General features: G+C 36.5%; 1 protein-coding gene across 11 annotated transcripts in view; it reads left to right on the top strand.

The window, feature by feature from the left end:
- Positions 1-14,271, top strand: part of FAN1 (FANCD2 and FANCI associated nuclease 1) — a 41,087-nt gene that overhangs the window by 1,857 nt on the left and 24,959 nt on the right. For 10 of the 11 annotated variants that reach the window (XM_069098416.1, XM_069098423.1, XM_069098417.1 and 7 more), the window contains exons 3-6: positions 1,219-2,702; positions 3,341-3,418; positions 5,226-5,366; positions 9,608-9,809. In XM_069098416.1, the coding sequence (XP_068954517.1) occupies positions 1,349-2,702; positions 3,341-3,418; positions 5,226-5,366; positions 9,608-9,809 (1,775 nt within the window). In that variant the 5' untranslated portion in view covers positions 1,219-1,348. The remainder of the gene's footprint in view (positions 1-1,218; positions 2,703-3,340; positions 3,419-5,225; positions 5,367-9,607; positions 9,810-14,271) is intronic. The other variant, XM_069098425.1, reaches the window with a different exon arrangement.

Genomic DNA, 14,271 nt, shown 5'->3' with positions numbered 1-14,271 from the left:
AGTTCACTCTGAAGTTCATAGATTTGACCACAATAGGTCCTAGCCCAAGCTCCACTTAATGGCTGTATTTTGGGCCCTGCTGGCTTACAGTAAATGTCAGTGGTAGCTGTTTGTCATCGATATAGCAACTCTGAGGGTCTTCCCCTCCCAGCTGGATTTTTTTTTCCCTTTTTCTAATTAAAGGGGTGATCCCTTGACTCACTTCTTAAAGAGGCCTGTTCACTGAATAGGCATTACCTCACTTTTTAAGTGAGCACCTGAAAAGTCCTTAGCCTAAAAGGGCCAGGGTCTCCCATTACATCCTGAGTCATCTCCAGTTGTCCTGAAGAATATCTGGTCACTGGATCCATATGGCTCTGGAGGAAAAAGTGAGGCTGGTGACCTTGTAGAGCCCTCCCTCACTTAAATCAAAGTCAACTGTGAGTCATGTCATCATTTGCCTGATGTCAGTCCTGTTCAGAAACGAAGGACAAACACAACAACAATATTAAAGAATGGGCACAGGAAAGGTTTTTGGGAAAGTCTGTGTGATTGATTCATGGTATCTAAAGAGAATATTCCTGTTTATTATGATCATGAAATTTTGATTTAGAAATATTAATGATATAATGAAACAATTTATGGTCCTTAAAACTTTAAATAAGCCATCTGTTTTTACAGTTCGATTTTCATATCTAGCATAATTAAATTTTAGAATTAGAAGCAATATTAGAGATCACCTGGGCCAACTCACTCATTCTACAAATAAGAAAATAGGTCTTACTGCCTCTGGCTCCTTTGCAGATGTAGGAGGTCCACAGGAGTGGAACAGTGCATGTGATATCAGATTTTTTCAATGTATTGATTAGGTTTGCTGTTTTTTTTTTTCTCCCTTACTTTTTTTCCTTAAAAAATAAATTATTTGTTATGAAGGATAGCTCCCTGGGGAGGCAAGGGAGGAAGGGGTCAAAAGCTGGGGGAAATCTAGGTGACAGAAAACCAAAAGAAATAAAAATATTTAAAAAAAAGAAAAATCTTAGGTAAAAAGGCTGCTGAAGTCATACAACTATAGTAAGTGACAGAATGAGACTAGGGACTAAAGGTAGAATTTTCTGTCTCCTATCTAGTGGCCTTCCTCCTTTAAGCCACTCTGTCATTCAATGTTTAAATCATTTGATTTTTTTTACCTCTTTGTTAAATTACTAGGTGTTTCTAAATGAGTCTTTTCTTTACTTGTAGGAAGAAGAAATTGCTCAGGCAAAGAACATGAAAGAAAACAATTCCAATTTTTATCACTTCAAAATTAGAATGTTACCATTACTCTCTTTTATATGAAGCAACCTATGTGGTATAATTTCTTGTTCTCAAAATGTCAGACAACTCTCCTGAAGGAAAAAGACCTCGTAAAAGTTTGTCAAAAAGTAAAAATCAAAAGAATGAAACCAAGGCTAAAAAGGGGCTATTCAAATCCAATTCTATTATTTCGTTTTTCAACAGTGTGCCCCCAGCCAAACTTGCTTGCCCTGTCTGTGGTCAGATGGTGCCAAGATATGACTTAAATAAGCACATTGATGAAATGTGTCAGCAGAACAGTAATGAAGTAATTCAAATTTATACAGCAGATTTTGAAAGCTCAGTAAATTCAAATTTATCTCCAGCTAATTTCGACAATACCACCACAGGGTATACACCTCCAAAGCAATCTTTGCCTCCACAGATAAGTTTGAGCCCCATCAAAAGTGATTCTCTTAAAAATGATATGGCACAGAAAACTAGTCCATACTTTAAGAATAATGATAATTTAGTAAGCAGTAGTCGGGAGGAGTTGAAACATCAGACAATGAAAATTATTCCCTTAGGAAGCCTGTCATCAAAATTGTCCAGAAGATACATAGAAGCTAGAAAATTGGTAGCTAAAAATGAGAAACTAGAGAAACAGGAAGTTCTGAGGACACAAAATTTGATGCCTCTAGCTGTTAATGAAGTAGAAGCCAACTCTGCCACAGATGGGGGTGAAGATCAGGTTTTGGGAAGTGGTTCTCAAAAGGAAAATTTTTTTGTTTCCGAAAAGCCTTCTGTATGCTCTAAGAAAGAAAGTACCGCTTCTGAATATACCTTGGGAGATAAAGAAATATTGGAAAACAAAAGTCAGACTGATTCCCAAGAATGTGGAATATCATACCCCACACTTGATTTTATGGATGAAATTTGTGGTAGTAAATTGTCAACTTCAGAGAATATTCTTAAGACAGAGAAGAATTTTGAAGTTGTGGGTAGCAAAAGTGGAAGAGAGGGTATAGTGCAATCAACTGGATGTAATCAAGTAATAATGACTCCTGTCTCAGAAGACCAAACTCAGTGGCCCCAGAATGCTTTTTCACCGGCTAATTTGGCAGTGAAATGTAATAGTTCTATAAGTACTTATTCTGAAAGGGATAACACAAGAACACTTTTGAAGGAAAGTCACACTGACTCAGAAAATGAAATCATTCATGACTCTGCTTTTTTGGAGCCCTGTGAAGAATTAGAGCCAGCTGATGAGGAATCAGAAAAAGTAAATCAAAGTAGTGGTAACTTGGACTTGAGCTCTGATTTTTCAAAACATCCATATTACCTTAGGAATTTTCTTGTGGTACTAAAAGCAGTTTTTGAAAATGAAGATGATCTGAAGCTCTTTGATGAACAGGATATGGAAATCTTAAGCAAGTTTTATAAACTATCAGGTATCCAAAGAGAGAAAACCAAAAGATTGTTTCTTCTTGTGGGAAAGAATTGTTTCAGTTATACCAGATTCTCCCGTGTCTATGTTGAATGTAGTTGTACTGTTAGCGTCACATTTGCTTTCATAATCTTAACAAGAGTATATTTGTGTAATAGGTGGTAGCTTCATAGATAGCTTATTCATTATCAGGTCCTTGACCATAGGACTTCATATGTAAGGGAATCCTTATGTCTAAGTAATACTTAATTCTGTGATATTGCATTATTAATTCTGTGGTTATAATGAAAGCTCATTTTATTAAGTGATACAAAATATTTGACACAAAACACTCACTTTTTTCAAAGAGCAATCTCACTTAGAAAAGTGTAAATTCTGGTAACAAAAAAAAAAGAAAAAGTTGAGAAGTCTGCTGTTTTTTTTTTAACTTTCCTGCTCCTTTTTCAAATATTATATTAGCATGGACCATTAGACTTATTCTCAAGTAAAGGTGAAAAGAAAACAAAGTACAGAGTAATAACAGTAATAAAAATAAGTTTTAAAAACTTACAACCTGCCTCTATTTATGGGAAGTCAGTTGTATCTAGAATTGAATAGTCTAAATTTGAAGGAAAAGTTACTTTAAAATTTGTTACATAAAAGGAATGCCTACAGGAAACATGAGATCTCACTGGAATTGCAAAAAGCTGACTTGGGCCGTACTAGCCTCTGGTGTACCAGGTAACCTACATTTGCATAGATTCCATACAAGTGGCTAATAATATCTAAATATTGCTGATGAGCAAGGGTTTATAATAATGTTTAAAACTTGCTGATGAGCAAGAGCCCTATTGTAGGTCTCAGTGTGGTGATCATTTTAGTGTTCCCTAATTATTTTATATCTTAGTATGTGTAAAAACATCTCTTTAGGGGATAATTGTTCCCTATTATCTACCCTGCATCCCACTTTACTTCCTTCTTTTACTCACAATAGAAGAAAGGACATAATGATGTCAAGTTTACTATCCTATCAAGAATATTCAGAATTCTCCTGACTGGTACAGACAGAATTAATGAGAATTATCATGAATTCAGTTTGAATAGTTAATGGATTGTATGCTTCATTATAATTCAAAAGTGAGACCATTTTCCCTAATGAAAGTTCTACATGTTTAGTTCTTATGCATGTCTCTCAAAGGCAAATCTTTTATAATCATGTTTCTTTGTGTTATTTGAAATCCACTGCTAATTGTTTTTGTTGCTTTTACAAAAATGAGAAAGGAATGTGGTTGTTAATTCCTATGATAGGTTATAGAATCTCAGAGCTCTAAAAAACATTAGAGATAATACAGCTTAACCTCATTTTGCAGATGAGAAAACTGAGACCCAGAGAATGTGACTTGCCAAGATTACAAAGCTAGTTAATGAAAAAATTGATATTAGATCTAGAGTTTCTTGATTCCTAGAACAATGCTTATTCAAAATTAGTCATTTCTTTGATTTGTGATCATTTTATAGATTTTTCTCGTGGACAAAAATCTAGTCTAATTTTGTTAGACATCAAAATCTAATACCTAGATATTAAACTAATATCTAATTAACAATTAAAAAAACAGTTCAGTTTTGGGTTGGACTCCTATAAAAATTCAAGTTAAGATTATTATGGCCCAGTTTGAGTCTTTGGATAGATTTCAAGGATCCATGAACTTGGATAGGAAAAAAGTTACATCTTTATTTTCAATAAAATCTGATACCTCTAGTATCAATTGTGAATTGAAAAACAAAACCAACCCCATTATTCTGAGAAAGATTCTATAGACTTAACCAGACTGCTAAATGGATCTGTGATATCAAAGTTTAAGAACCCCTATAATATACCATACTTGAGATGAGAAGATTAAGCTCTATAATACAATGGTCATGTTTGTATGTTCTGAGTTTTTTATATCAAAAGAACTTAATTATATGCTATAAGTAACTGTAATTGAGGTTTTTAAATTTTTTTTTTTTGCTTTCTTTTTGGAGGGTGGAAGGCAGGGCAATTGGGGTTAAGTGACTTGCCCAAGGTCACACAGCTAATAAGTATTAAGTGTCTGAGGCTGGATTTGAACTCAGGTCCTCCTGGACTCCAGGGCCAGTGCTCTATTCACTGCACCACCTAGCTGCCTCTAAACATTTTTACTTTAAAGAGCATATTTGCATATACATTCCTGAAAGATAATGGAAGTCATGAGGCATCTAGATGGTGCAGTAGAGAGAGTACTGGACCTGGAGGTAGGAAGTTCTGAGTTCAAATTCAGCCTCAGACACTTACTAGCTGTGTGACCTTGAGCAAGTCACTTAATCTGTGTTTTCCTCAGTTTCTTCACAACTGTAAAACAGGGATAATAGCACCTACCTCCCAGGGTGAGGTTCAAATGAGATATAAAGCACTTAGCATAGTACCTGGCAAATAGTAGATGCTATATAAATGCTGGCTATTATTAAATTTATAATCATTATTTTTATGAAGAAAGTTAATATTTTTTTTCCCTTTTAATCATTTCAGCAAGTGGGCAGAAGTTATATGTAAGACTTTTTCAACGCAAGCAAGTTTGGATAAAAACTAACAAGATAGATTATGGAGAGATTGGCCAAGATTTATCACCAGCAATTGAAGAATTAAAGGAAGTAGGCTTTCTGCAAACAGGTATGATTAGTAATAAGAAATGTGCAATTAGCATAATGTCTGAATTGCTTTTAGAATAACATGAATACAGCACTGTACGTCTAGTTGGTCAAAATGAATTCCTTGGTTATTTGAATTTTTGACAATTTCAGTCTTCTCTTTGGGATAACTAATCATTTGAAACTGATGGTGATCAAAGTCCAGATTAAGAATGCTGAGAAAACTAAACGTTGTCTGCTGTTATATGATCCTGCTTGATGCTGGTATACTTGGAAATAACCCAAGAACATTTGCATTATTAGCAAGTACCACAAAAAGGAAGAACTGATCTGTTCTTGATTTCTTCGTCTGTCAGGAATCTGAGCTGCCCTCAGAGACTCTTACCACTCTCTGCTAGTAGAATTAAAAGTTGAAATCAATAATGTTGCTGAAGTTTGCCTTTTACTCCCACCTCATCTTCATCTTCTGAAATATTGATTGAATGGATGAAAAGGTGTTTATTAAGAGCTCTCTATGTGCCAAGCACTAGTCTAAGCTCTAAGGATACAAAGAGAAAAAGTAAGACTTTCCCTGTTCTCAAGGAGATGGCAGTCTAATTAGGGGAGACAACACATATAGAACAGTTCAGTTTCATGTCAGATAAAAAGGCCTAGAAGTCCTAAGGACACATCACTGGGTGCATGGCAAGATCCAGGGATCCATAGGGTATATTAGCAGGTCAGAGAGCAATGCCAGAGGTCTAGACAGTACAGTGGAAGGGCAGAGGGAAGGCCTGATGGTGATCCATATTACAGGAAGGACTGTAGTTAGTGATTTCCAGTTTATTCAAAGAATGTGAACAGTCTGTTGCTCTTCTCAGCAGTCCCTGCCATGACTATAGGCCGCCTGCAGTTTGGGGGAAGGGAAATGAAAACCATGATGTGAGAAGCATCCTGTTGCCTTGCCGGAAGCATCTAGAACTGAGCTTGTTCTTTCCAAGGTGTCTATGTTTAGTACTTTCCAAGAGAGTTTCTTCTCCAAACCTGGTTCAGTCTAGACTCTCAGGTTTTCCTTCTGGACCTCTGCCCCAGCGGTCATCTTCATGGTGGCAAAGCCTTGGAGGGAATTCCTGAATTGATGTGGTCACAGACCCATTTAGATATTATGAATTCCTGCTTTGATACCTTAGCATGGAGGTGAGCCTGAGTTTAAATTGTCTTATAGTCATCTCACATTCAGCACATCCAATACAGAACTTTAGTGTCCTTCTTCCCCAAACATTCTGCTCTTCTGACTTCACTGCTGCTGTTGGGGACACCACCCTCTTCCCAGTTTCCCATGTTCACAACTTCATTTTCCTCCACATCCTCACTCACCCTGTATGTACAGCTGTTGTCAAATCTTATTATGTTTACCTTTGTAACATCTCATATATCTCTTCCCAAACCCCATGTCCACTGCCTTAGCTTGAACCCTCATTACCTCTTGACTGGACTATTGCAATATTCTGCAATTATCCATTCCACATCTCAGGTTTAAGGGCACAGTGCCCACCGTGTTTTGGAGAATCTGTATAAAATGTTTTGGTCCTCCCTTTGTACCAGAGAAGAAGTCTGAATTATTATGGCATTTAAAAAAATGTGTTGATATTATACAATATTATATATTTTATGCATTTCTGAATTTCAAACTTTCTGTGTTATCTACTGGCCTTTGCATGTCTTCTGCAGCTTCACAAAACTCCCCCAAAATTCCCATTTAATTTCTTATGCTGACCCTTGATATATATTTTTTTGTTGTTGTTGTTTTTTGGCTTTTTGGAGGGGGGAAGGTAGGGCAATTGAGGTCCAGTGACTTGCCCAAGGTCACATGGCTAGTTTTGTGTGTGTGTGTGTGTGTGTGTGTGTTAAGTGTCTGAGATTAGATTTGAACTCAAGTCCTCCTGACTCCAGGGCGGGCGCTCTATTCACTGTGCCACCTAGCTGCCCCAAACCTTTGATATATTGAAATTGTGATGGGGAAAGTCTCAATATGGAAGGATTAACTGTAATTGATTTCCTTGCTTCTAGATGCTCCATTGTAATCCAGAGACCCCAAAGTGACTTTGCTAAAATATAGGACTGACCATATTAAACCCCTTGCTCAGTAAACACCAGTGTCTCCGTATTACCTGTGATTAAAATATTAATTCTTGTATTTGACATTTTAGGCTATTCACAATTGAACCTTTCCTACTTTTCCAATCTTTTTTATGCATTATTCCCTGCCATAAATTCTGTGGTTTAACAATACCATCCTACTTGCCATTCTTGCACCTGACACTGTCTCCCACCTCTGTGCCTTTGCTCTGCCTATCCATCATGCCTAGAACGTTTTATCTCTTCACCTCAGCATCTTTCAGGACTCAGTTTAAAGCCTTCCTTCTCCAGGAGGTTTTCCTGATCCCCACCAGCTACTTAAGCCTTCCCCTCTAGTGTTCTTTTTATTCTATATCCTGGTAGATATATATATTTACATGTTCTCTTCTCCATTAGGATGTAAGTTTCTTCAAGGCAAGGATAGCTTTTTGTGTTTTTGCCTCAGTCTGTAGCACAGTTACCTGGCACTTAGTAAGCTTTTAATAAATGTTTGTTGATTAATTATTTTTTAAACCTCATGCCAGTGGAACACAGATTCTGGGAGGATTTAGGAAGTTTAAAAGGCCTTGAGTACAGACTCTATATCTGTTGTCTGAGGAGGAGCATTATCTATTTGTGGGAAGATTTTTCTCTAGAGTCTTGGCCACTCTGGGTTTTTTTGGAGGGGGTGAGAAAGGCAAGAGGTGAGGGTGGGTGATAGCACTACAATTCATGAAGTCTGATATTGTGGTTGATGTCTGTATCAGAAGATGGAATACCCACAAGGAAGAAATGGCTTCTAAAGTTTGAAGGCTTTAAGATTATAATTTGCATGATCATTTTAATGGGTTATTTTGATTAATTAGTAAATGGATCATTTTTATTTTGTAATTATTACTTAATATAGTGCACATAGCTGGTGGTTAATAAATGACTTTTGTATAGATCCATAGTTGTTTCCTTCTCCTTTGAATGAGAAACTCTTATAATTAAACAAACAAACAAAACTAGAAACTGGACAAGAATAGAACTTGACAGAATCACAGAATCTGAGTTGGTTTGGTTTCTAACAGTTTCCTATTCAGTCATTCATATTTCTGTGAAGGGTCAGAATTTAACCATTTCAATACTGTAGAAGGACCTCAGAGGCTATCAAGCCCACTCTGTGCTTGTAAAGTGCTTAGCACAGTCCCTGGCACATAGTAAATACTTCATAAATGCTTGTTTCCTTCCTTCCTTCCTTCCTTCCTTCCTTCCTTCCTTCCTTCCTTCCTCCCTCCCTCCCTCCCTCCCTCCCTCCCTCCCTTCCTTTCTTCTTTTCTTTCTCCCTTCTTTCCATTATTCCTTCCCTCCCAAGTGGTCATCCAGCCTTCCAAAGCCCATTAGTGAGGCTGCCCATTCCTTTCTTGGAAAAAAATAAGTTTTTCTTAACATCAGATCTCAGTATTCTGCTCTACAATTTACACCCGTTTCTCTTAGCTTTTCCTTTTAGAGATGGCCAGAATAAATCTAATTCCTTTAAAATGTGGTAACCCCTCAAATACTTGTAGACAGGTATAATACATTTTCTTTCAAGACCTTCCACCTAATTGTCTTTTTTTTTTTTTTTACCAGATTGAACATCCTTGGTTCCTCAGAGCTTTTGCTAAGTTTGGGAATTTTAGTTTGGAGGAAAGGGAGTGTGTGTGTGTGTGTGTGTGTGTGTGTGTGTGTGTGTACACATGTTCTTTCATAGAAATTATGCTATTCTTGGTGACTAAATTGTCAAGGGTCAAAGGAATGAAACTCTAATGGTGGAATTTCAAGCACCATGCAAGCCCTGTGAGGAGAGACTTAATAGGTAGAGCCCCATATGACATCCTGTCACACCATATTAGTTATAGTTTATTTATTCATTTAATTGTTAGGATAGTCTAGCTTTTAGTGAAGAAAATTCCACTTGTTCTTGGGAAAGGTAGGTGCCCTCCTGGCCCTGTTAGCCATTGTTATATCATTAGAGGATAAGAACCATCTTTTTTTCCTTTTTAAAAATTATGTCCCACTGACAAAAGAGCTAGAAATTGTAGATGCTCTTGGGAAAGAATTATCTATGAAACTGTTGTTGAAAGGTTATAGAAGTTTAAATACTTATTCCAGTTTAAATGCTTATCCTTTTTGCTTCTCTAGAATCTGAATTACAAGAACTCTCTGAAGTACTTGAACTGCTTTCTGCTCCTGAGCTAAAAACCTTAGCAAAGACATTTCACTTGACAAATCCCAATGGACAGAAACAGCAACTGGTGGACACGTTCCTCAGGTTGGCCAAACAGCGTTCAGTCTTCAGTTTTGTCAAGAATCAGCCTGGCATTGGTGCAGTGATTTTGAAAAGGTACCATTGGATTTTAATGTATTAAAAACTTCCAGGTACTATTTATGAGTTAAAGAAACAATGCTTTCACACACTGTAATCATTGTAGAATTCAGGTGCTTATTATAACTGGCTTGAATAAAAAAACAAAACAGAACTGTAATTTCTTTTTTTTTTTAAGATTACAAATGTGACCATTCCTAGCTTGAGTATACAAGGAACACAGGTCTGCTTTTAACACTAGGTTTTTCAAAGAGGTGGCAAAATCTTCTGTTTCCAAAAAGAGATAGAGGAAGTAGGAGCAGCTGGGTGGTGCAGTGGATAGAGCACCCTCCCTGGAATCAGGAAGATGTGAGTTTAAATCTGGCCTCAGACACTTACTAGATGTGTGACCGTGGGCAAGTCACTTAACCGTGATTGCCTCCCAAAAAACAAAAACACAGGAAGTAGTGTGGTATGGTGCTTAGAAAACCAGCCTTGGTGGTAGGAAGGTCTTGGGTTCAAGTCCTGCCTCTGACACATGCTAGATGTGTGACTCTGGACAAGTCACTTGTCCTCTAAGTGCCCTAGGGAACTGTAAGGGAACTCCCAGGGAAAATAAGTTGCCAAATAATTTTTCTTCTGTCTTTATCAGTGAAAATAGTTTCCTTACTTGGAATTCTCTACAATGATGAAATCACATCTGGTCAAATAAAATATGGTACTAATTCCTGTCAAAGAAAAAGTAGTAAAATAAATGGGGCAAACTCTATAGTGAGTTATACCTTGTATATTGAAATCTTGTCTTGGCATAAATTTTCATATTCCCATATGATTTTTTTTTTTTTTTAGCAATCAGGGTTAAGTAACTTGCTCAAGGTTACACGGCCAGTTATTTCTGGGTGTGGTGCTAAGTATCTGAGCCCGGATTCGATCCCCAGGTCATCCCGACTCTGGGGCCAGTGCTCTTACTCGCTGAGCCACCTGGCTACCCCTAAGCAATTGGGGTTAAGTAACTTGCTCAGGGTTACATGGCCAGTTATTTCTGGGTGTAGTGCTAAGTATCTGAGCCCGGAATCGATCCCAGATCATCCCAACTCTGGGGCCAGTGCTCTTACTCGCTGAGCCACCTGGCCACCCCTAAGCAATTGAGGTTAAGTAACTTGCTCAAGGTTACACGGCCAGGTGTTTCTGGGTGGGTGCTAAGCGTCTGAGCCCGGGATTCAATCTCCAGGTTGTCCTGACACTGGAGCCGGTGCTCTTACTTGCTGTGCTACCTGGCCACCCCAATTTCCATATGTTTTTAGTATAAAAAAATCAGTCGAGGTCTTCGCGCATCCCTAATATTTTAATATACTACCTTTCCTGAGCACAGATGACCAGGAAACTTTTTTTTCCTGTAGTAATATTTTTAATCATTATTTATGACACACCTAATGTATTTTAACATTTGGAATACAAGGATAGATATACAACTTACTACCCAAAATAAAAATTAAATAGATTTTTTTTCATTAAAAGCCACAGCCAAAGATGTATATAAGGTGTCCCCATTTTGAAAATGGTTATAATTCTGACAATTTATATTTTGTACTGTTTTCATAGTAACCTATGCATGTGAAAATTCTGAGACCATGGGTATATTGCTTCATTTAAGAGCTCTGCCCCTCAGGTTTTGATGATTAAATATATATTTGACCCTTAAGACATATTTTTTTTTTTTACTAAATGTAGTTTTACAATTCTGAAAAATGTTCCACCAAACCCACATTTATGAATATTGCCTTTCACTGCAGGTGACCTAAAGAGACAAAGAAGGCTATAGAAATGCTTGGGATTTTCTAACACTGTTTCCCATTGAGATTTTTTTACTTTACTCCATATTCTAGCTTCTAGAGTACCATGAACTAGATTTTTTTTTTTAGATTCTCAAACAGATCTCCGGTTTCATCAATATGTATTCCTTCCAGTGATATAGATTGCAGCTCCTCTCTTCCTGGTCACGTGAAATACTTTAAGTAGGAATTTTTAACAGAAATTATGTTTTCATTGAGATAAGCATAGATCTAATGGTACATTAAAATGGAAAGAAATCAGTCAATCTGTCTCTGCTACTGACCTTTGGTAAGTCAGTTAAATTCTCTTGGCTTCCTTATTCATAAACTGGTGATAACACCCATCTCACAGTGTAGTTGTGAGAATTAAATGAGATAATGTGTGTCAAATGCTTTTTAAATTTAATGTTGCAGAGGTTTCTGGAAGGAGAACCATGAGCATTTAAAAGAAGTGGTCTCTCCATCCACACACAAAAAAACCCAACCAAGTGGATGAAGAATGTCAGCTGCCCAGATTATGATATGCAGTTAGATGGACAAGTAGAGTTTATCCATCAGTATAGGTATTTGTGTATATATGTAGACACACAAAGGGACATTTTATACACACACAATATCCCATTTATGTGTATGTATATATGTATGTATATATGTATATGTGTGTATATACCACATACATGCATACAGAAATGGGATATGTATATACAGGTATACTCATGTTTGTATGTATGTGTATATACATGTATATACATACAGGACACTTTATAGACATACACAATACCCCCCTTTGTGTATGCATATACTCACACACATACATGCATGTACAAATGGGATGTGTGTATGCATGTATACATATACATGTAATATATGTACATATGTGTGCATGTGTGAGGCAGACAGTACAGATGGACCATGAGTTACCCCAGAATTTAAAAAAGTAGAGGACTGGCTTGTCTTTAGGAATTTGTAAAAACATCTTTAATAACTCCAAACTCCTCCTGGAAACAATGGTTTGTCTTTTTAATATCAGTATTCTACTGGTATTCTCTAGCTGTAAGACATAGAACCCTGTAGTCCCGAAAGACCTGAAGATGAGTATCATCACCCAGACAGCAGTGGGGAGAGTGTGAGCAGGCTGTAACATATAACAGGAAAGGAGCTTTGAAGAACAGGAGTAAAAGATGCCATCAAGTAGACATATGATCAAAAGAAGGTATGGTAACATGGTTAGAGCAAGGGGTAACTACTGGTCAGCCTGGGGGTTGTACTGATATCCTTGCAATGTCACAAGAAGGCATGGAAGGCCACGAGTATTTTGACACTTCTGTGGCAAACAAAGGGAAGACCATGTACAGGACAGGGTACAATTTGCATTGTTGAAGGAAACATCCGAATCTTTGAGATCACATATCCATTAAAATGTTATTCATAAGAAGGTAAAATGATAAATTTTGCAAATATTGGCCCCATCAAATACCAAGAAAATAAAAAACTTTACAAACTAAAAATAACTGATGACCTATGCCAAAGTTAATTGATTGTAGAATGCAATTGTAGAGTTTAATTGTAGAGTTAAAGTATTATAAAGTTTCTAAGTGATTAGACTGTCAGGCTTGGAGTCAGGAAGACTCATTTTCCTGAGTTCAAATCTGGCCTCAGACACTTTTTAGCTGTGTGACTCTGGGTAAGTCATTTAACCTTGTTTGCCTCTCATTTCTTCATCTGTAAAATGAGCTGGAGAAGGAAATGGCAAACCACTCCAGTGTCTTTGCCAAGAAAACTGAATGTAACTACAATGACTTGAACAATAACATCAAAAAGTTCCTAGGTATCTTTTATACATGCAGCATTTTAAAAAATATATTTTATATTATTTTATTCCATGTTCCCAATAACCTTACTAGTAAGTACAAATTATGATATCTTATGTTTGCATGATACTTTGCAGTTTTCAGAATGTTTTCACCTATACATAAAATCTCATTTGATTCTTATAACCAACTTATAACCTACTGTGAAGTAGGTGGAATAGTACTAATATTATTTTATTTTTGCAAATGAGAAAGCTGAGACCCAAACAGAATAAATTTTATCCAGTGTCACATAGCTAATAAGCTATTAAAGCCAGAATTAGAACCTGGGTCTTCTGACTGCAAGTCCAGTGTGCTTCTCACAGCACCTGGATTATAAAAGAAATTAGATCAACACACTTGGTCACTAATCTTAGGAGAAGTTTCTTTTTTTGGCAAGGCTATTTTAGTTTTACCTAAAATCACTATCAAATAAGATTTCTAACCTTCTTAGAAATGTTATGTAGACCCCAAATTTGGCTATCATTAAAATTATTGTACAATTTTCTATTTAGTTGCAATAGAAAAAATTTTTTATTCTGATGCTGTAAAAATTAGTCTTTATCCTTTATATATATATATATATATATATATATATATATATACACGCACACACATATATTCCCTTTTAAAATGACAGATAGCAGGGGGCATTTTGTATATTTATACATATACGTGTGTGTGTATTTTTTTCCCCCAAAATGAGAGATATCAGCAGGAGCCATTTAAGATGTTTTTGAGAGTCTTGCTGGATTGCAGCAGTTGGTCTGATCATAGTATTGTTTCATTTTGCTTATGAGAATGCTTAAAAAGCATCAC

Source organism: Petaurus breviceps, unplaced genomic scaffold, assembly GCF_028583685.1.
Source record: "Petaurus breviceps papuanus isolate PSGF00001 unplaced genomic scaffold, PetGlider_PUasm1.0 37, whole genome shotgun sequence".
Classification (NCBI taxonomy): domain Eukaryota; kingdom Metazoa; phylum Chordata; class Mammalia; order Diprotodontia; family Petauridae; genus Petaurus; species Petaurus breviceps.
The sequence above is the reverse complement of the archived record's forward strand: the minus strand, read 5'-3'. Positions and strand labels throughout refer to the sequence as shown.